Source organism: Idiotropiscis lumnitzeri, chromosome 13, assembly GCF_059441095.1.
Source record: "Idiotropiscis lumnitzeri isolate Australia: NSW breed Sydney's pygmy pipehorse chromosome 13, RoL_Ilum_1.0, whole genome shotgun sequence".
NCBI lineage: Eukaryota > Metazoa > Chordata > Actinopteri > Syngnathiformes > Syngnathidae > Idiotropiscis > Idiotropiscis lumnitzeri.
Genome location: NC_142403.1, coordinates 4,736,703 through 4,760,447, shown reverse-complemented (window position 1 = coordinate 4,760,447; position 23,745 = coordinate 4,736,703). Strand labels below are relative to the sequence as shown.

Here is a 23,745-nt window from a genome sequence, read left to right as displayed (position 1 = left end):
CATCCAAAGTTTGACTTGGGTCAAGAAATGAGTAGGGCGGCCTTCTTAACCTTGCCTGCCATTCAAAAAAAGAACAGGATTTTTTTTTTTAACACACTGGGAACTTTACATAAAAAAATAGGGAAAATCTATATATTTTTTTGCAGGGACTACAAATAACATTGTTACAAATATACAGCAAAGTGGATTTGAAATCCATATATTCACACGTTTTCATTCGTGTGGTACATTTTGCTCACCACAGAGCTGGCGAACGTCCTTAATACAGAGCTGCGTGTCACAAATGGCTTAGACACTCCTCAAGACTTCACTTCAGTCTTTGATGGTGAGAAGCTCTTGTATGTCTACGGGGTTCTTATTAGTCCATGTCCTGTTTCCTGATGTTCCCCCGGTGTTGGGAGTACAAAATGGCTGACACTTCCTACAGATACAACTTAAGCACACTCATGAACACCCACACACACGCACACGCACACGCACACACGCATACAGAGGCACATGGAACAGCTGCCCATGTCGAAAAGAGCAAGCGCAGTACAAGGAAAAGAAAAGATGATAAAGCACTAACAGACACACTGTTGTTGGACCGTTAGCTTTAAAATGTTTGTTCGTTTGACCAGTCCGTCAGCATTGTGGCCTACAGCCTATAAACATACGGCACAAAAGTTTACATCATGTTAGTATAGTTGACACACTGGCGAGGAATAACGACTATTTGAGGAGGCTTAAGGCTTGAACTGCACACGTCTGAGCATCCGCATATTTGCAGTTCGACATTCACAAATTCACCTATTGGTGGATTTTTTTTTTGAGGGGGGGGGCAACATATATTCCATGAAAAACTCACCTTTTTTCAATGCTCAGACTAATGTGGTCTAAGTATTACTTGAACGCCATTAAAGTGATTTAACGAGTTTCATTTCAACAAAAGTAGTTGTAGTAATTAAGTAATTAAAATTCTTTGAGAGAGTGCTGATTAAAGAACACTGTCCTATGGATTGTCACTTGTCCACTGGTTCTCGGTTTATGACAATCCCCACACGCCAGATTACCAAAGGCGCGTAATAAACTAGTTTGCGCTGCGGCGTAAGGAAACGAATGTCCACACGCAGCACAAGAAGGCACGCTTTGTTACCCAACTTACTGTTTTTCATTTTTTTACATGAATAGCCGGGAAGTGCATTTCCACTGATAGGACTACACTGTTCGCGAATGTGACAACTAAACCGAGGACTCAGCATACTGCACCATTTGACTGCACCCAGCTTTTGAAAGTTCCAAACATGAAAAGGAGCTGTGAGCCCGCCAGTGAGCTCATCACTCTAGAGCCGCTTCCTCTTGAAATAGTCAGCATACTGTCCCCCAAGGCCTTGGGAGTGCTGTCCGATGTAGCCGCCATCTGATGATGCCACTTCCTGCACCGCCAATTGGGGGTACTCCCTTTTGTGGCCCCGCGTCTGGTTCTGAAAAAAAAGAGGGGGACAAATTAAGATTTTTTTTTTTAAGAGATTTGATTGAGCTGCCGCATTCTGCAATTGTCTGGCTACCCGTCCAGGATGTTGCCCGCCTCTCACACAGTCATCTTATAGAAATTGGATGGCAGGATGGATTTTTATGATGTAATATTTCCCCCCAAAACTGACATTGTCTTTTAAAGGCACACGAACGAAGTTTGGGTTCTGAACAGTCACATGAAATAGCATGACAGAAGAATCTGTGCGAAAATGAACTAGACAACAATGCAAACATGCTGAATTTGTGTTTGTTTTAGGACAAGAGCAAGCTAACATGATTTTGCTGCATGAGAGAGAAGAGGCCACAAAAGGCGGTCGGTCTGTCTAAACAAATGGAAATCTCTTTTCAGACAGTGCTGTCTCGCAAGCTGTGGCTTCCACATCCTGTCTCTTAATGTCATCAGCCATCGATCTCTCTGAGAAGGTCCTCTAGTCAGCTGTTTATATGTTGTTCTGGAAACATTAAACACTGATGACATTAGTGACAAGTAGCATCATACTCAGGTCAGGAAATGGACCCAGAAGAATCATGTCACGACATTTGAAGCTTCAGAGATAAAGCTAAAGCCCTTGCTAAAAAAAAAAAAACATAGCATTGACCAGCATAGTTTTGTTGTGTTTCAACGCTGGTCTTGCTGGTGTCACCTGGCAGCAGAGCAGACATGCTGACAGGCCACTACAGCAGGAAATGTGGAGGGGGAAAATGACTCAGCAGCAGGACGGCTGTCTGCTCCTTTGTGAAAAGGAGCCCAACAAAATGACCTCCAGCAAGGCCACACACCCACGAGTCAATTCGTCAGACGTTCTACCTACAGCCAAAAATGGGCATTTTGTCCCAGGGATGGAACGGTCCATCTGTCTGTCTCGGACAAACAGGCATTTTGGAGACGGAGGATGAAAAGTTTTATTTATTTAAAATGTCTACTAAGCAAGGCCGGAAGTGGGTTTTCGTCTGACCCTCAACTGGAACTGGTGAAGGATAAGGTTGAAAAGGTTTTAAAAGGACAAGGACGCACAGGGGCGTTGGACGATTATTTTATTGAATAAGGACAGTGGGACAATGACGGAAGAGTTGCCAGGTCATGGATGGAGGATCACATGAGCGCACACACACACACATATCGTTCACACGCAAGACGTAACCCAACTGAACGCTACCGAGCCTCAATTTGAATCGTCTCAGGAATTTCCTCAGAAGTTGGATTAGCCGTGATCTGATTTTTGCCGCTTTTATTACGAGTATGATGCTGAATCCTGACATCCTGTTACATTGATCATTCTTACATTATTTTGTTCTAAATGCATTTCACTATGTTATTGACAAAGATTTCCAACTGGAATATTTCCTTCATGACAGCTGAGATGTGTTCAAATAAAATTTTTTTGAGTGATCAACTGTCTACTAATGCTGTCTTCGTGTCATGGTCTTTATTTTGTCGTCTTGAATTTGGAGAAAAAAATGTCGATGTAGAGCCATCTTCAGGTTAAACACTGCACTGCATGTGAATGTCTTTCTGTCCTCTGATTGGACGAGCAGAGAACTTGAAGTAGTCACTCTGCCACCGTGCCTCCGTCACGTACACGCGACCGTAGCAAGATGAAATTTCAATAGTAGCGATTGCCAACATCTTCATATCGATTTTCAGGTAAGTGATTCATTAGCAAAGCAATTGGTTTGTTTATTTAAAATGTGGTGTAAACTGCTGTCAATCACAGCCAGACCACGCCCAATCCTTTCCCAACTTGCTAGCCCAATGGTGCTCTCGGCTGCAGGCAACACCCACTTTAACAACAGTCAAATGTCAGCCTCTTCTGTGCAGCCCGGAAAATGGCACTGAGAAATGTAATAAAGTGCCAGAATGTGAGAAACTTATTTCCAAAGCAAACAACTGTGACAGTACAGCGTGCCTGAAATAAAAGACTGCTGGTTTTGTCACAAAGATCAAAATCACCAATCGTGCTTTCCCCATTGCCACCAAATAATAACGTTCAGTGATAGAAGTGCAGTTGCGGGGCATTTGGAATTCATTTCAGTTGAGCAAAGCTCTCGTGTCGAGCACTGGATTCATCGTGGCAAAACAGACAAATATTTTTTTCTTGTGTGCTGCCTTCTCTTCAAGGTTGCTGCTCGTCTCCCCTCCTCTTTAGTTTATACACAAATGCTTGCCGCAGCAGCTTCAGTAATAGGCACATTTTACAGTTCGTCTTCAAGGGGGGGTGAGAAGGGTCATGGGCATGTTGTAAGATGAATTTGCAACCCGGAGCGTCGAGCATTATCACAAATTTAATGTGTCAGCATTCAAGGACATGGTTATTGATTTGACAAAGTCAACCCATATTTCACAAACCACTTTTATTAAAGGTCAAACGGTAGAGAAATACAAATATCTGGGCGTGGCCCTTGATAATAAACTGCTTTTTGAACTTCACGCTGAGGTCATCTCCAAAAAAGGGAATCAATGGTTGGACTTTTTAACAACAATGACAACCTTCCAAGTTTCACTTGAGATGATGACTCTCTTTTAACTGAATCAGTTTTATCCTTCTGTATTATTCCATGTTTTGGTCACCTGAACTCTTTCAAAAATAATTCTCCTCTTGTGGTCTTGTCAAAATTGCTGGAAAGATATCAGCAGGTCAGCAAGCAGGGCTCTTACTGATGGGCAATATAATAGACACGTCGTGAGGAAGGCTCAAAATAGCTTTATATTTTGAGTTCTTAACATGCAATCCAAAATGACTTTGCGCTTAAGCCACCAGCGTTAGGAGGAGGATAGAAATTCTCCGTGTTTTATTCATCTCCAGTGCAATTTATTTAGTTTATGGTAACTAGCCTTTAGGTTGCTCATGTTCTTAGTTACCATTGTTTATTTGCACATTCTACATGTTGCGCTTATTTCCATAAGCAATTATTGTCTATTCAATAGCCCTGGAATGAACACGTTAACAATCATGTGTATAAATAAGATGTTTCCTTTTATTATGTTATTTTTTTTATTGAGTCTGTATTTTAGTCTTATGTGTTGTATTATTTTCATTGTGTGCCTTGTCCTCTGAATTTCCCTTAAAGTGGTAATAAAGAGTTTCTAATTCTGAGTCACAGAGACATGCGCGTTTAGGTCCTTTGACTTTTCTACTCACATAATAGTAGCTGTTCCAGTCTGGGGCGGCAGCTTGCGCATGTGTGACGGCATTTGGCGTGGCTGCTATTGGGTGTGGAGCGCCAAGGAAACTGGGCATCAGAGGCAGGGTGCTGTAGGCTGGCAGCATGGCAGTAGTTGGGAGGACAGCGGGGGGAGGAGCCACGCTATTGTTGACGGTATGAAGAGCCACGCCTAGAGGCTTACACACGTCCATTTCCTGTTTTTTAAAAAAAAGTGTATCAGAACAAAGTTCAGTAGAGTACTATTATTACCTCCTCTGCCTAATGAGGAATGTGGAGGTTTGTTTAGCAATTGAAAGCGAAAGTGAGCATCTTCAGTTGAATTCAATGAGCATCAGGAACAAATGCCATAAATACAGGCAAATCTACAGTTTTTGTCTTTTAACAGACGAGATTGAGTAATCCCATCCATCCATTTTGTATCCATCTTGTCCTCATTAGGGTCATGGGTAAAATGGAGCCAATCCCAGCTGACTTTGGATGAGAGGCAAGGTACACGCTATAGACTGTCACCAGCGATTCACAGGACAACCAACCGTTGATATTCACATTTAGAGCAGAGCTCTTAACTCATTTAATCCCAGAAATTTTCACCAACCCCTCAATTGCAGCGGTTTTCTGGATTTTGACTCATTTTGCGAGGCCAACTGAATATTGTGTTCTATTGCTATAAAAATGCGAAGCTATGACGCAAAAAAAGGCAAAGACGTATTAATACGTCTTTGGGAGGTGGGGACTACGTTTTTTAAAAAACGATATTTATGTCTGAAGGATTGAATGAGTTAAAATGGTTCTCATTGCGGGCCGCATCATAGTTATTACCCCGAGGACTGGTTATGACACATACAGTCAATGTTGACTCGCTACGATTCTAACGGTATACCAAAAATCACTGTTGAGTACATACTAGGGCTGGGCGATATGACCTCAAATCAATATCGCGAGAAATTGACCAATTTTACCTCGATGACGATAAATGCACAATAAATTCCCCCCGTGGACTAAAAAAAAATCAAAATAAATGCAGGAAATGCATATTGACTGTTTTTATTATTGACCAACTGGTACACATTACTTTCAATGAAAAACAAAAGTACAAAAATCATTTGTATGAATTCCGAAATAGCGTGCTTTGCATGACTTGAACAATGTCACAAAGAAAAAGGGTACCTCTTGCAAAATCTTTTTCTGCAAGTAGATTGCGCCAAGATGCTCTCATGATGTAAATAATGGCAAATAAAAAAATGCTAAATAAAATGAAAGAAAATGTCAATGCATGCCAAATAAACATGTGTGCATCATTGGGGAAAATGTGCCGTCTCGAGTACTCTGGTGCGCAGTCGCCACTTGTCATCTATGTAATGCACAGTCAGGCTCAATCAGGGATCCATGTTGCGACCCGACCACAAGTCGGATGTAGATGCAAAATGCTTGACATGTCTAAGCTCCCGGCCCGATGTAGTCCATATCGGGAAATACGGCTTTCATGAAGCGTTTAAATCCTGCGCCCTCCTCTGTAACAAGAGGAGCTTTATCTTTAGCTATGTGCTAGGCTATCGCGTCCACCTCTGAGACGTTCTCTCGTATGGTGTCGCCTCCGTTAATGGGCTGTTGTCACTTGTCCAACCTTGCTTCTCACTTTGAACTTTCAGCACAGCATGGTTGTGTTGTGGGTGGTGAAAAAGCTTCTGGATTTGAATCGCCGGCTACGACAGCGACGTCTGATGGGTGGAGTCACGTGACTAGAGGCGCTGTAGCGGTCTTAAAGGGGCATGAACATTGCCGCAGACAGAAAAGGCTTTTCTTTTTTTTTTTTTTAACACCGAATTTACCGACATGGGCAAAATGATTTCGGTCATTGTAATAAATTTCGGTAACGGTAAATTTTTGGTTTATCGCCCAGCCCTAGTACATACCTTGATTTTAAGGTCATATTTCAGTTCATGTGCGGTATGGGAAGGGCACCAAGACAAAAAACCCAACAAATATTTAAGAATTTATGGATTTGGTGTTTGGCTCGAGTGGGAGCCACTTGAGCCTTATTATTGTCTGCATTTGTTTTTCTATGATGGCGAGCTACTTTTGAACAGAACTCAAAGAAAATTGTGGCAAGCTTTTGCAGGCCACATGAAATCATGTGTCGGGCTGCACCTGGCCCGTTGGTCTCCATTTTGACACCTTTAATGATTCAATTAAGATAAAATTTTTAATAACTGTGGGAGGGTGCAGGATCACTCTAAAAAATTTTAAAAAAAAACAAGAGGAGAACGCGTTCTGCCTTTCTGCTGAAATTCACACTTGGCAGCAGCATTTATTTAGTTTTTGCGTGGGTTGGTGCGTGTGTGAGTACCTTGTTGGCATAGGGCTGAGTAGCTGTCGACTGGGAGTAATACTGAGTGACTGTCTGCATGTAGGAATTGTAATCACTATACGAGGAAACCGGTGGAACCTAGAACACAAAAAAGGCCTTCTTAGATTCCATGTCATCCCATGTGTACACATAGATCACGAAGCCCGATTGTGTGCAAGCTTGCTGCTTTTTAAGTTTAGTGAGGAAAATAAATGTGAGAACCCTTGGGAATTCCTTGCTAATTGTTCATAAAATGTGGTGTGACCATCTTAATCACAGGAATTAACAGAGTCTGATTTAATAACACACAAACAAATAGATGTTCTCATATTTTTTGCAGCGGAGATCAGACTGTCCTCATATTCAGACATGATAAAAAGAAAAATAGGAAAATATGTCTTCTGGAATGGCCAAGTCAAAGTCCTGACCTACCCCAACTGAGATGCTGTCGAATAACTTCACAAGAGCTATTTACACCAGATCTTCCAGGAATCTTTTTGAGCAATGTTTTGTAAAGAGGAATGGTCCAAAATTCCTCCATATCGTCACACACGCCTCATCTGGAGGTTATTGCGACCAAAGGAAGCTAAACCAGTTATTAAAGGGTTTACTTCATTTTTTGTCTCTTTTCCTGTTTTTATTCTGTTTTCAAAACAAATGTGAGTTTAAGCAGAGTCTTTGTTTATTGATGTGATTTCATTTTAGGCCCGATTATTGCAGAAATGTCAGAAATTTCAAAGGGTTTACATACTTTTCCCCTCCCACCTTACATAAATAAGCTGTAGTCGTAACTAATTATAATACGTGAGTATATTACCTGTGTGTGGTCCTTGCTGTAATCGGTGGCTGTGTTGACCTGTGGACTTGCCGAGTTGTAGCCTTGTGCCGTTTGGTAGTGCTGGTACCACTGTTGCATCGCCTCCTACAGAAGACGCATGTACGCAAACACAATTAATGCAAAGTCGACTGGCTGGAATGCACTTGTTGTTCTTTGTCATTCAAACACGTGTGAATGAATGGATTGTAATTTAACATTCGCTGGTGTTTTGCTGCAAACATCACATGCTTAGAGTTGCTGCTGGAGAAAACTATTTGAAAAAAAGAACAGCGCCAAAGCAACATAACATAAAAGAGAGCAAGAAAAGGGATGATAGGAAGGAACACCTGTGAACGTAAGATAACCCTGGAAGGAGCAAAAGAAAACTGAAAAGGGAAAGTAAGAGGGAAAAAAAGGATCAAGGAGAGCATTCGTGCGAGAGTACCTGCGTGTAGGCCTGGTTGTAGTGGCTGTAGTCAGAGGAAGTGTCAGTATTGTATGAGGATGTGGTGGGAACAGCTGCAGTGTGGGAGAAGGAGCTTCCACCCTGTGAGACAACAGGGGCCGTCGCTGAGCTGCCGTACATGCCTGAGCTCGTCTGCCCAGCCGGGGCTTTACTGCCGAGTGACCCTGCAGAGAGGTCGAGGAGTCACAATGAGACGAGCGACCCGCTTTCATGACAGAGCTGAGTCTTAATGCAAATGAGTTTTTTTGTGCGCGAGTGTGAGTACCTTGCAGAACAACCCCCGGCATTACACTGGCTAGATTCAGGTACGGATTCGAGGGCAGTCGGACATCTTTCGGGGGCTCTCCCAGCAGAGAATTCTGACCACTGTTTACCTGAAGAGAAGAAATTGGAGTCGAATCACTAGCGCGTGCATCAACTCGGAAGTGGCAATTACAGCTCTCTACTTTTTTAAAGAAATTCATTTAACCTTAACCGCATCACATGCTGACGTTACGAGTAACTCTGAGTCACAATGACTTGGTTGAGCTTTAGGAGGCTTGTGAACCTGAGAGAATTGTACTCCGTTAATTACATTCTCCCTTCATTAAAAAAAAAGACTTTAGAGGAGACAGCCCAGAGATTCAAGATTCACGTCCCCCTAAGAACATGAGCACTATGATTATCTCAATGAATCACAATGAAAGAGGACGTTCGAAGAGTTTCGTTTAACGATGTAGGCGAGCAGAGGTAGCAAACAAAGTGGCCTGCAGGGGAATGGAAGGCTTCTCGCGTTGGTGCTGCTTTTTGGGCCAACAGACAAATGGGATTAAACTCAATGTATCCATTTTAAAACGGAACAGAGACTCGAGCTGTTAACATACTGTCTCAATGTGTGTATGCGGAAGAAAGGAAGAATGCGGTATAATGTATAACTGGCTAGCATTGGACAATAAATAAATTATGGAAAGCATTTAAATTATAATTAATAAAAAATGGGATCTACTAACAGACATAAACCTTCCTGGTAGATCATGGGAATGATTGACAGAAATAAAAGTGAGATAATTATCAAATAGTTAACATTTTCAGTTTTTGATGTTTGGGTCATGTCCGTAAGTTGTAGTAGTAATAGTAGTACAAAAAGTGTCGTTGGCTGTGCTAACCATATTGGTCAGTGGGGAGCCATCTGAACCGTTGCGATGCCCAGTGGATGGAAAAACTCCCCCTGGGGCGTTAGGCGGAGCCGCACATAGGCCTGAGTTACTTCTTCCCAAAGAGTAGTTTTGTCCCGGCATCGTACTCTCTGGAGGGACAGCCTGCCTATCACCAAAGTTGGAGGAGGAAGAAGTCAAGATGGAGGAGGAGGCGGCGGAGGAGGCAGTGCAGATGGACTGGATGCTGGTCTGTTCGCTTCCATCAGGTCGGGGCTGGAAGTAGGGCATCACGCCTGTTGCGGACACCATCACTGCGGCATGGCGGGTTGACGCTGGCACAGGCTCGTGGCAGAATTCTGTCAGTGAACGAGACAAAGGGAAATAACTGACAGCAAAAGAAAAATGGAGGTAATGGCAACTCTTCATATAGTCGAAGCGGGAGCGTCATCAGTACATCTGTCCCCTTGAGCTCAGCTGTCTACACAGCCTGTACTGTTCGAAGGAGACTGGCTTTGCACCGCAAATGTCATCAATAATTCATTTTTTTGGAGCAGTAGCAGTGTGTCCCAATACTCCCACTCAATAGTTTAATAAATAAATACATTTCGTGTAGGCAAACAAAGAGACTCACAGAGAGGCAACATCAAGTAGCTTCGCATCATACCAAAACACAAATGAAACACTATGTGACATTACACACCTGTGTAATTTGTCAATACTCCTTTTTTCATATGGAAATATTCTGTTAGGTTCATTGAAGAGAATGAGCTCATTGTAGGTTTTTTTTTTTTTTAACAAGTCAACTCATTCTATTGGATAATGACAATTGGAGTTTTAGTATGACATCTGATATTGACCTTGCAGAAAATGTGAACATCTGATGATTTTTTAATCAATGAAGGGCTGTTATGTTGATCTTTGGACAGAGCGGGGGCTTGCCTAACAATAAATGGGAAGTCATTCACAACAGAAAAGGTGCGATCCCCCTCTGAGGCTCTGCTTGGTCCTCGGCACCTCCAGCAGCATTTGGTCCACAGACCTGAGGCAGCAAAGCAGGTACGTAGGGGTGGAGGACCTCGGAGAGGTACGCTGGGGCAAGGCCAGTTAAAAGGCAAGGTCAAGTTCAACAGATTTGAAAGGCCACTGGGACCGAACATAACGTATTCTTTTTGTTGAAATTCAAGAAATTAAGTGACATACAGGCTTTGATTTCCTTGAGACTGGACATAGATCTGTCATCCGCATAGCAATAAAAGGCAATACAATGTTTTCATAGGATGGAACTTACACTTGGTAGAATGCACTTAAAGTGAAATTAACCCCAAGGAAAACAAATATCGTATTTACCGATAAGAGATCAGAATAGTCACAGAAGGCGGAATGCTTTCTTCTTCTTTCGGGATCCCTATGACATTTGTAGAATTTAGGCATGTTGCACGCATGCACACGAAGGCAATGCGGAAGTTATGGCCGAGCAATACAAGTTGGCACACGTACGCCGGAGTAGAAAAGCAGAGTTTGTTGTTATTATAACCCAAAACATATTTCAGTGTCGTAGGCAAGAACTGAGCGTCAAAAAGATGTCATCATCCATACTGCTTACGCTGTACAGGGTCGCTGGGATGCTGGAGCCTATCCCAGCTGACTCTGAGCAAAAGGCGCACTACACCCTGAAGTGGTTGTCAGCCAGTCGCAGGGCACACACGGACGGCGCGCAGGCTTCTTTGCGCTTAATTACTCAACGTATGCGCTGACATGTAAATGCAAAGGACCCATCACGACCTGGTGTGCAAGTAAGTTGTGCTGAGTTGTTGGCGGGTTTTTTTTCTGCGTCTTTGGTTTTTATCAGCGTTGTGTCTACTTAATTGCTCATGGGTAATTATGTTCACTTTCACGTTATGGCTAAAGCCAATCATGAAAAGGGCATTTAAGACCAAACCCACTCTCTTAAGCACACCGAAATTGACACTGATTGTAAATCACAATTATCTGAATGAACACTACAACTCACAGGCAGCTAAATGATTGGTTGGTTTGAAACCCCTAAAAAATCCAGCAAATTGACTAACTAGATCACTGCCTTGTGAGTAATTGTGACTATTGCAGACCAAAGGTGATTAAGGGCATTAGGTAAAAAACGGCCATCATATGGTAGAGGTGGTGGGTAAGCCAAATGGCTGCGCTCCAGGAGTTAGTTTACTACGACCAAGATATGCTGTAATAGCCTACACACTGTTCAATCAAGAGGGAAATGGAATTCAGAAAAATAAAATCAATAAAGCGGTTTTCAGAGAAACACAGAAAGATGTATTTTGCATGTCAACATGATTTAATTTGTTTGTTGTAATTACACTTCAACTTTACATTATAGGCAGTTTACTGACCTGAGGGGGAGTCTCCCAGGAGGCCTTTCCCAACTGCTATGAGGCCTGGAGCCCGTAGAGGTAAAGTTTGCTGCATCAGCAACCTGGCTGGATCTCCCAACAGGCTTGAGGCCTAAGGAGGTGCAAGGAGAAAGGTATGAGATTAAAAAAAGAAAAAGAAAAAAAAGCAGTGCATTTTGACGATCTGACAGACACTTCAGAAACCAGCAACACTATATGCTGTTCAGGATGTCAGTGAACAGGCTTCCTCCTACAGTACCAAAAAAGGTTAGCTTCATTTAAGAGTCCGGGCCCTATTTTTATGGACCAAGTAACTCTGCGCCGGAGGCGGGTGGGATAGACATGGTATTTGTGAGGTCTGCGCCGCTGTGGGGGTGATCAGATATGACTTTAATTGTGGACAAACAAAGCAGCATCCCCTTTAAACGCGGTATCCAAGTTGTGTGCTCACAGTCTTAACGTGGCGGAGTGCAGAGTGGTTTATGACATGTAATCTGTGTTTTACCCAACATCACAAACAGACAGACAGACAGACAGGCACGCATGCGCGCACGCACGGGTATCTTACACTGCTGATGCACTTGTCTTTGATGTGTAAAAGCTGCTGTTGAGCAATCTGTATATGCAGAAGGTTCTGAAGAACGAGTCCATTACCAAACATGGCACTCTGCGAGGCAAAAGAAGACCTGTATTTTAAAATTATCATCACACACACAAACACACCCCGGTTGATGCGGTTGCAACCTGTCGAGCTTTTCCAAGTGTAAGAAGAGCTGTGCTGAGCGGCGGCCTGAGGAATGGAAGGTTCACGCGACGGCCATACTTCCCTGAAAAACAACAACAAAAAAAAGACTGTCAAACTACAACTTTAATAATCAACTATATGTGACATGAATAAGATGAGCATTTGTATGTTATTTTTTGATCCCTTTTGATTGTACACGTGCAACTGTTGATTAACGACAAGTGAAGTATTCCTATGAACACAATGTCCCTAATTAATAATCGCCTGAATGACGATTGTTTCTGGGCAAGAGACACGAAACACTTTCCCACAGTCGTGTAAACATGTGACTTAAATACGTGAACCAAACGCCACCTCATAATAAATGCAAGCCAAAAGCCTCAAAGCTAATGGTAGCTTCTTTCAGAACAGGTACAGAACGTTTAACATTTAATCAGGGTTCTAATTTTAAACTGTAATTGTGTGCTCTTCTTCAAAGAGAGCTCCCCCACCTCTCATCTACTCTTCTTCCGGAACTCATTTGTCCCGCTAATGTCACACAATTTCATGTTAATACCTGATTAACTATTAATCAAATGAAAAAGCCCCCTACAAGCCGAGCAGACTCTTCAGGGAGTCTTTGATTATCTTCCAAGCTGCTTAAAGCAAAAGTACTGCTTAAAGAATGAGTTCTGGAAAGACCTCAACCATCAAATTCAGAAGATTATTCATGCTGTGAGTGCAGTTGTCATTTCCACATTGACGAGGGAATTCCTTTCGGCGGCGCTGTGATGCACGACACAAACAAATCCTTAGGAGCCTTCAAAAGTCTAATTAGTGCATTAACGTAATTGTTTGACAAACTCTTGAAGGAACACAAATATAATTCTCAGCAGGGTTTAAATTGTCTATCACTGCAAATGTAAATAGTGCGCAGTTGCAATAGTGCATAACACTGTAGTTACCAGCAACATTATCAGCAGTTGCACTACTTTTAATTAAATTTTGTGATTCTCGACTGGCCTTTGAAATATAATACCACTGAGAGGAAGATGGCTAAGGGCAATCTTTCATTTTATCATGCAATATTGCATTGCCATCACGTTCTCATTCATTGACTCAAAAAGGCCTGTTCCGTTCTCAAAGCTCCAGGAATTGATTTACACGCGTTAAACAAAGTTGGTATGAACACAAATATAGCGCAGCACCTCACAGCTATGTTTTTTTTTTTTTATCTCTATAAGCAGATGCCTCAGAAAAATTTGCAAGATAAAATGTACAACCATCCTAGGAAAACATGCAGCAATGGAGAAAAGCAAGTGAAGAAAAAGGAAAATAGGGTTGTGTGTGAGCTGGAGACGATCGCAGTTGACTTTAGGAGAGAGGCAAGGCACACTGTGGATTGCCAACCAGCCAATCACAGGGCACATACTGTACAGACAAACATATTTCCACCAATGGACACTCAGGACCCTATCACATGACCATATCATGCATGAATTTGGAATGTGTCTGTTACTTGCCTCTCTAAACCCAAATTGTATTGAATTTTATGAGATGTCACAGTTCACTCTTGTTTTTGAGAAAACAAGAGCAGTAATTTTGGCAAAAAATAGTATCAGGTTTAAAATTTGAGTGGTAAACTGACTTGTGATAAGGAAAACAGTGTTGCTGTCATTGCCATGGTAACATTTGGATTAAGTCCTTTAGCAATCCAGCTTGCACACTTTCATGTGGCACTAACATCAAATTTCAAGCGGAGTTGCTTTTAATCTTTAGACAAACAACATACTGTTTATACTCGGGATGTTCGCTACAACTTTTTTTTTCTAACAGATACCAGTAGAAGTACTGACACCACTCGCACTTTTGATACATAACATTTCCTCCCCCCAAAATTTTTTAAAGACCTATGTATACTAATATGTTGTAAAAAAAAAATGTCAATCCTTCTCATATATGTGTTTGTGTCATATTTATGTCATGTTTGTTTGATTACAATTTTACCAGGACTGTCAACTTTTCTTCGCTAAACCTTGGAGTGAGACATCAGATCAGACGGATATTTCAAGTACATGTCTGAAAATCGGCTTGAGTGAATCGTTACATCCCTACGATTCACGTTTACTGCATTGATGGACTTTTTGCTGTTTTGAGTTTGACGTGTCGGACAGTATTCAAATGCTCTTTGTGTCTCGCCAAACGAAAGTGGTGTCAATGTTTAATAACAAAAACATTTAATAACAAATATTCATTCACAAGCATCTGCCTGTTATTTGGCACAAGAGATCAGCCCACAATACAAACAATACATCAGTTTCCGCATTTTAAGAGAGCGATCGCTTGATAGTTGGAGACCCAACTGGCCATATACATAGTGTCTTAAACGACAGTAGTATAAAGTAAAATTTTGTAGTGCACATTTAAAGACAAATATTTGGTCCCTGTAAACGGAGTAAAATTGGTAAAATATTCAGCATAAAATTCTAACGCAAAGTAAATTTTGCATAGAATTTTATGCTGAATCTATTACATCCAAATTTTACTCCATTTACTGGTACCAAATATAGCCTTTTTAGAATAAAACATACACGACAAAATTTACTGTGTGTTTGATGTATTACATAATTCAACATGAAACACTGGATGACGTGCGCAGTGTCGCAGGTGCCTCTCAGACGAGCTACAGATTTGCGACAGATTTGGAGTGCCTTCGCTTTGCATTCGCGCTCGTGCGACCAGATTACATTTTTACCAGCACCACACGGAAATGTTGGCCACATTTGCGAGCATATTGGGCGCTTTGTCGAGCCCTGAACTGTAAGCCTCATTTATAAGACTTCACTTTTCTTAATACTGACTAGTGACTGATTAGACTGTTTGTCTAGTCGCGGTTGGGGAAATACTTTGTAGTTCCTGTTTGATTAAATTGGAGAACTACCGGAATTATCAGTGGAAAAATGTGCCTAAATAAGAAGTCAACCAGCATCACCGAACAGATTGTGTTGGATGGATTTAGGAGATTGCACACCATCTCACCTCCCCTTTTCCCGTTGTGATAAGGTCTCATGAGGATCTGTAAGGCTGCAGGATTTGTCATACTGGTCAGCACCTGAGCTAGGTTCGGTTCTGGCAACAGGCCTTTCCTGTTACTTAGAATCTGTAGGAAGACAATAAAATCAACACATTATACACAGAAGCCCAAGATGAACGGAAGTGTGTGTAGGGCAAATGAAAATATGCTGTTTGTTTGATCTCATCATTAGCGCCCTGTGGTGGCTGTTGTCACGATTGCTCTCATTTACATCATCGGGATGCGTCTGCCATGTCACCAGAGTCAATTTTTGGGCGCACAGGGAACAAAAAGCACAGACGAGATGAAAAACGAAATAATTTCATACTGACATGGATAACAGCACAGTAAGTAGGACAGCTGGACATTTAACAAAGTAGAATCCACGGATGGAAATGTGCAATTGCAGATATTTTATTCCTCAGACTGTAATCCAATTCTATTGAATTAGACTTTGTAGAACTGAATCCCTTGCAGATATTTGTCTGCACTGAGAGTACAATGTCAATGCTATTTAAAACAACGTGCGCTGCAGAGTTATATTTCTTCCTTGTCTGCCTCGGGCAAAGGCATGACTTCGGCCCAAGTCAACCTCGTTTCCCATCCTGTCACATCAGCATGACACAGCATCACTGACAATGATGGAGTGGCTTTAACGCAGGCAGTCAGAGAGAGAGGGTAAAGTCTAGAACACTCGTGTGTTCGCACACGTGTAGTGTGTATTTGCATGTGTTCAACAGCATGTGTGTGTCCGTGTAAGCAAATGAGAGCGCATCCTCCAAGGAAAAAGCTGAGAAGGAAGAAAATATTCTCTCATTGCTATTCCTTCACTTGGAAAAAACGTCACCATGCAATCTGTTTAGCTACTGGCACAAACTCCAGCCACACGCCCACTCACATGCGCACACACTTTCAAGTGCCAGAGAGGTAAGAAAGATGTGAAGAATGGAAAGCGAGAAGCACCGTGTAAGGAGGCAGGGGCAGCCATCTGGTGCCTGGCATTCACAATCACATTGACCAAGAGGAGGAATCAGAGAATCATATCCGAGGAGCGCCTGAGCAAGGGCTGGATGCTCATCTCTTTCCGAATCTCAGATGTTTGTTTTGCCTTTGTACACATTTGTTAAAATAAACTTTAACTAGCCTTGGGGTAGTTGAGTGAAGCCAAACCTCTCAATCTGTGGCATATTCTATATTTTGCCATCTTACTAAAGTAAAATATTTTTCCCTTACTTTAACATGGACTCAGCCACGCGAGGTGGGTATGAAGCTCAAATAAAACAAAAGAAGTATATAGCTTGGTACCAATGCAAGCATTATTGGCAGCGAGCACGGGTGACCGGTGTTTATGGAAAACAATCAGTTCAGCATCGTCATGGTTCTGACATTTCCTGAGGTGTTGGCTTCTGCACACCGACTACTCACAAGAGAGATCCACAAGTGGAAGAGGGATTTTTTTTCCTTCACATCACAACTGAGGCCTGTGTGAGATTGATTTTTCAGAAAGATTGGTGTCCGAACGTATTTGAGGACTAATGAGAAAATAAGCTTTGAAATTATTCTAGCTATGAACCTCAAAAAATTTAATTCAATCAATGCCTCCACTCTAAAATCAAAACAAAGGTTATTTACAATTATCACGAAATAGAAGATCACTCCAAAACAGAGGAGGAAAAACCAGAACAAAAGACTCCTGAAAACTGCAGGCTCAAAACTATGACAAGGTAAATAAGACAAAATCACTCCGACGAGGAGGACAACAAAAGCTATAAACTTTAATACCAAACAGACTAAACTATCAAACTTCCAACAAAACTCACTCAGCGGCAGAAAGTCATAATTGGCAAGGCTGTGGTCAGATTTATGGCAAAGGTTGAAGGTTGAAGTGCATGCACAAGGGACAAAACACACTGGGAAGGGACATAGGGCGACAAGGACCATTTAAACATAAGGTGGGAACAATCAGGGCGGAGCTGACAATCAGACTGGCACAGGAGGAAAAGCAAGTGACCTGAAACGACGGGATAGGCAGTCTTTCAAAATAAAACAGGAAGTGACCAAACAAACACAACCAGCGTTCACCGCGGTGTGACAAATGGAAATTCTGATCAGAAAAAAAAATCCAGAGACGCAATTGTAAAAAAAAAAAAAGAAAAAAAAAAAAGAAAGAGCATCCAGATTGTCTTATAATTATTTTATATATTTTTTTCTTTCATAAAAACTATGCCAACATGACACATGTTATATGCCCAGTGGAGCAGTTTAAATATTTATCTTGGGAATGTTCCAATCACACTGTTTTTGGCACTCGAATCTCAGTCTTTGGTCCCAATTCGATTCCTCGACAATACAAAAGATAAGACAAAAAAAAAGACTTGGAGGCTTTGTACATACCTACGGACACTAAACAAGGCAACAAGCCGCATGATTGGTTCCCGGCCGCAAGATTGACCAATGACAGCAGGAGTGGATTTAACCTGGGAGCTGATTGGCTGCATATCAATCCAGCATCTACCCTCGTATCAGCCGGGGGCATTGTCCACATTAATAAACAGCATTTTTAATGGGCTTGGTCGGAACGGTGTAATCGAGGCGTAAACCCCCCCCCAAAAGAAAAACATAAGTCAACCTCTTCACTTTACATGGGGGCTTCCCAATTAACTGCGAAAAACAAGGGATTACGATAGATAGAGATAGATAGATAGATATAGATTAGCCAAAAATTGTACTCGAGTAACTCAAGTAAACATTGGTCTATCCGGAGGAGGGAAGAAGAAAAAACTAATTTAGTAAGGTTACCGCTATATGTTTCTTCAAGTTTGATGTTGAGTTCTTGAACGCTGAAATCTCCGTATGTTTGAGCAAACAAAGTAGACACTGCGTAGTGTCGCTGGTGTTTAGCACCCTTTTTAAGGGGAACATACTTTTGATGTGAGGCCTGCTCTTCTGTGTCCGCATAGTCGGCATTGCAGAGTGACATTGTCGATCCGTTCATTCCGAAAACTACTCTTTCCCACCGCTGAAAGTGATTATGATCGTGTGGCAACTCACGAGACTGCAGGGCTAAGAAGAAGTTTGTTTAGTGAAACAGCCTGGCGGCGGTCTCTCAGACAAAATAAATGCACCTTTCTCTGACAAAGGGACAGACACGTACGTACATTTTTAAAATTAAATGTTCCTCTCTCTCCCTTTCTCTCTCGCTCATATCCCGTTGAAATGACCTGGGCTGGTTCATCACCACACTAATTTAAATGAATGTAATCTCTGGATTCATCCACTGGCTACCTGCAATAAATAATTAATTAATAATTGACATGTACCAATTTATGTAATATTTAACACTTGTGTCATTTATGGCGGTGTATTTTAACGATTTGAAGATTGTATTGATGGGACGTAGTCTATCTGCACGTTTATGCTCCATTTGTTTCCATATTTTTTTTGTCCATTAAACCATGTGTAAATCCAGCCTTTTTCAAACTGGTGGTTGATTAATGGATGCATTGGCAACTACTGCAGACATTTCTTAAAGTCAAAACATGAACCTTAAAATGTGTTGCAGGGTTTTCCTGTGTACTTTTCTAGACATGGAACTTTTGAAAATTTTTTCTTTCGTACCGTGCTCATGACCTTTTCTACCTGTGTGTTTATGGAGCTGGTCTGCTGAAGTTCATTAGGTTTAGCGTATCGTCACATGCTGACACAAGCTGTGAGTGGGGGTTTATTTCAGACGGTGGGAGACAACTGACGAGACTAATCAGCCTTCGGAGCTGTAATTACCATGCCAGGGCTTCGGCGTCACATTGCTGTGTTGGAAGGGATACCACAGCTGCAACGGGACAAAGACCAGGAAACTTCTCGAGGTCTCCCGCGAAGGGCTTCTTCATGGAGGAGCCCTGCGAATCCTGGTTACTACACTCAGACTCGCGTCGTGGGAGGCGCCCTTTTCCCTGATCGGAGCTGCATCGCCCGTCCTGCATCTCCGATCTCTTCTTCTTAGGGCGGGCGACATCGACTGTGCCGCCTGTCGACGGGGGTTCCACAGGAGCTGCTCCGGCCTGTCCCGATATTCAATGGACACATACAAGGCTTCGTCTGCAGAATCTGTTTGGGCTCTCTCCGCCTGCACGGGTGGCACGGGCTAGTCGTAGCGTCCCCACTTCATCTATAACGATCACCCCGTCATCTCTTGCCCCCAACTCTACGTCATCCATTCCCCCCGCTACTCCCACACGCGAGTCTAGCGCTTCTGAGGATTATCCTCAGGCGCCTCGAGTGATTTAACAACAACAACAACCACAGCTGCAAGGTCTTACATATATGACAAGTCATACCTCAGTGTATCTGAACGCTGACTGAGTGCTAACCAATTAACAATGGAGACAATTAGAAGTAGCTGTAAGAATGTCAGCACCTGCTGAGCCAGTTTACTGTTGCTTTTATAGCTCGATGAAGTTGTGAATTTGTTGCAATAATGTCACAAGCTCAGGTTGTATTGTGTTTGCGCACAGGCTGACTGCTGATTTTTTACCAGGGTTCGTTCAAGTTCGCAAACAGTCGCAGTCATTCGAAGGACAGTTGACAATAGTTTTAATAGTTGCAAACAGTTGCCGCGAAATACATTTTGAGCATGTTCAAATAATTTCACAACCGTCCGCAACCTTTAATAACCCCGACAAAAAAAAAAAAAAATGCCACAATGCTCAAACATTTGCGACTGAGTGAGATACGGGCTTTAGGGATCTGTTATCATAAGGGGTTCTTTGCTGTTCCTGTTTTATTTTTCTACCACAACATTCATCAGATCATTAAAAAATACCTATTATATATAAATACATTTTCAAACCTGACGCTAATAAGCTTGGAACTAATTTAATAAAATGTAAAAGTGAATTGGTGATTTCTCACAATTCTTTTCAGACATACTTCAATTACTGCCTTCAGCCCTGAAACACAATATAAAATAAAAACATATGATCATACATAATAATATAATAAAAACAATTGAAAAAAATAATTTGGGGCGGCACAAACTAAAATCAGTTGAAATGAGGTGATTGACTCCTGTGAATTCATGATGACATGTCTTCTTTTTTTCCTTAAGATCGGTTAGCACACTTATCTCTTCAGCACTTAAACTTTTAAAATGGAAAACGTGTGTAACTTAATTTTTGAGTGCACTTCTTACTCACCATACCCTGGGCAGCGATAAGTGCAGCCAGGGTGCTTCTCCCTGAGGTGCCGGGGGTGCAGAGTGACAGACGGACCTCCTGCCTCCCCACCAGTTTTCTGTCCATCTCAATCAGCACTGACTCAGCTTGCTCTGCACACTCGTACTCCACCACACCGAAACCACGCACCGGACTTCCTTCATCCTGAGCAAGCTGCGAACATAATGAAGACAATATCAGCATATTACATACCTAAGAATTTCCATCTTTTATTTCACAAAATGGAAAGATTAGAAACACATCAGAACAGTTTAAATGGACATTGGACTCATTAGTTTAATAATCATAATAAATTTTTTCTGCTTATTCTGGGTCGGTTTGCAGGGCAGCAGTTTAAGCAAGTATACGCAGACTTCACTCTCCCCAGCCACTTTGTCAAACTGTCACAGGAGGGATTCCCAGGCAGTCTCTCCTCCAGCGTGTCCTGGGTCGTTTCCGGGGCATCCTACTGGTGGGACAAGCCTGGTACACCTTATCAGGGAGGCACCGAGGCACCACATCCGGTTCCTGTCTATGCAGAGGAGCAGCAGCACTCTACTGATCCGCCTGTCGATTTCCTGTTCCATCTTCCCCTCATTTGTGTACAAGACACCAAGATACTGGAACTCCTCCACTCGGGGTATGATCTTATCTCTTATTTGTAGAGGGGACTCCAGTCTTTTGAAAGGACCATGGTCTCAGATTTGGAGTCAGTGCTGACTTTAATCAACCGCTTCACACTCGACTTCAAACCACTCCAGTGAGAGTGGACATCACGGCTTGAAGCCAACAAAACCACATAATCTTCAAAAAGCAGAGATGCAACACCTCGTCTGCATCTAGAAATTGTGTTCATAGAACTTATTAAGAGAAAGGGCAGAATCCAACCACCACAGGAATCAAATGCGGACCAAAACTCTGAAAGCAGTCGTACAGGGACTGAATGATCGGCCCAAAACAGGAAGGACCTGCACAGAACCCGTCAAGGGACATGGTTGAACGCCTTCTCTCAGGCCACAAAAAACATGAAGACTAGTTGGGAGAACTTCCATGCACTCTGCCAAGGGTATACGGCTGGTACACTGTTCCACTGCAACGTTTGTCCTCCCGAATCTGAGATTCAACAACCCAGTGGACCCTCTTCTCCAGCACAACTGCACAGCTTGGTTCTAATATTTGTTCTCATCATATGCAGTCTTTGAGCCGTGCCTTGATTGGTCCTTTATTAATGACCCGTTCTGGGAGGATGACGCGGTATGTGGTTGGAAGTGTCCGCCTGGCCAAAAACCCACGACTGTACTCTCATCTCATAATAGAGCTCATTGGTCTGTCTGGCTATAAACGACAGTGAAAACCAAATGCACTGCCAACCATATTTCCTCACATAGGGAATAAACACCCACAAGCAACGAATGAAAATCATGGTAAAAGTCGCGAAAAGACCAGAGCCGCTGAAGTAACGTGTGGATGCTGGAGTCGGTCATTTTGAGAGTTTTTTGTGTGGCAGCTGCAAAGTGCTGGCAAAGCTGACCGAGAAAGAGAAATGGTGAACATTTTAGCTTAGATGTCAACATGCATGAAGAAGAACCATGCTCCAGGTTATGTGTCCAAAGCTTCTAGTCTTCTGCATCTTTTACCACAGTTCTCTGAGGAACTGTAGCAAGCACTATATTTGATTTTCCTCGCCGTTTATAGCCATACAGACCAGTAAGATCTTTCATGAGACGAGTCGAGCTGCAGGCGGACTCTTCCAATTGTATCATAAAGAGCAGGGTCTCATAACCTCCGGTCCTCGAAGGCTGTTTTCCTGCAATGTTTTACAGATTTCATCCTGCAACACACCTGATTCGAATGCTCAGGATTGTTATGAGGCACCTGCAGAACTTGCTAGTGAGCTGATGAATCAGGTTTGTTACAGGTAGGAATCTTATAAAACATGCAGGAAAGTTTAGGACCCCTGCTATAGCGCAAACATGTCATTACAGTCAGAATACTTTTCAAATAGAAAAACAAACAATCTAATAAGACAAATGTATTTAATAGTTTTGTAATTAATTAGAATATACAAATAAAACTGTGAAAATACATAACATTGTTAACCATAATAAATATATATTTATATAATGTTTTATATATTATTATTATTATTATCTAATTTCGTTGCACACTGAATACAGCGACAATAAAGGGTTCTCTGAATTCTTATTCTGATTACCTGAAACACGCCCTCCACCCTTGTGAGGATAAGCGGTTCGGAAAAAGATATTGCGAATACTCTGAACAGTTCAACACTTATATACAATATGAAGTTCTGCCTTTATTTTGTCTTTTTTTTGTTGTTATTACGGTTCCTGGTCAATATGTAGGGTATAATAGGTAGTCTCAAGCACCGAGTAAACTGCTGACTAGGGGCTCTACTTTCCAGTAAGTAGCATTTTCCAGCTTCTATGAGGTCGCTAAATAATGCAGACAAGCTAATGGCTACTAATGGAAAATACGAGGTGATGACAAGTTAATATTTAAAATGTCACACAACCTTTTCTCAGTAATAGCAGAAGAATATTCAAGAGTTCACTCTTCAAAAAATGCATCCATTCTTTCTTAATACTGTTCGTTAATTTGAGTGGATTCCAAGGAACAAATGTGCATTTAAACCGAACAATATATTTTTCTATTGCAAAAATGAGTTTCAATAAATATCAGTTGGAAGCGATTGTACTGAGGATGAAGGCTAATGACCGTGAGCACCCGTTCTCAATCTATCAAGAGGACCAACATTTCCCACCCACCTTGCATTTACTCATTTGGCGTATGGTGCCTCCGGTCTGAACAGAAGATGCATAGAGGGAATAAGAGAGGGAAATGGATATGTGTGTTGAGGAGAGGGTCGATAGCCCATTATCATCAG

The 23,745-nt window shown here is 42.0% G+C and overlaps 1 protein-coding gene across 1 annotated transcript in view; it reads right to left on the bottom strand.

Moving 5' to 3' along the window:
- Window positions 1-470: 470 nt before the first annotated feature.
- raver2 (ribonucleoprotein, PTB-binding 2) overlaps window positions 471-23,745 on the bottom strand; it is a 52,148-nt gene continuing 28,873 nt past the window's right edge. Inside the window, exons 5-16 of the mRNA XM_088313945.1 lie at window positions 20,820-21,011; window positions 15,594-15,714; window positions 12,575-12,657; window positions 12,399-12,497; window positions 11,831-11,942; window positions 9,456-9,802; window positions 8,576-8,684; window positions 8,290-8,474; window positions 7,845-7,949; window positions 7,028-7,126; window positions 4,656-4,874; window positions 471-1,463 (exon numbers count right to left, since the gene is read on the bottom strand). Of these exons, the coding sequence (XP_088170071.1) occupies window positions 1,323-1,463; window positions 4,656-4,874; window positions 7,028-7,126; window positions 7,845-7,949; window positions 8,290-8,474; window positions 8,576-8,684; window positions 9,456-9,802; window positions 11,831-11,942; window positions 12,399-12,497; window positions 12,575-12,657; window positions 15,594-15,714; window positions 20,820-21,011 (1,812 nt within the window). The 3' untranslated portion in view covers window positions 471-1,322. The remainder of the gene's footprint in view (window positions 1,464-4,655; window positions 4,875-7,027; window positions 7,127-7,844; window positions 7,950-8,289; window positions 8,475-8,575; window positions 8,685-9,455; window positions 9,803-11,830; window positions 11,943-12,398; window positions 12,498-12,574; window positions 12,658-15,593; window positions 15,715-20,819; window positions 21,012-23,745) is intronic.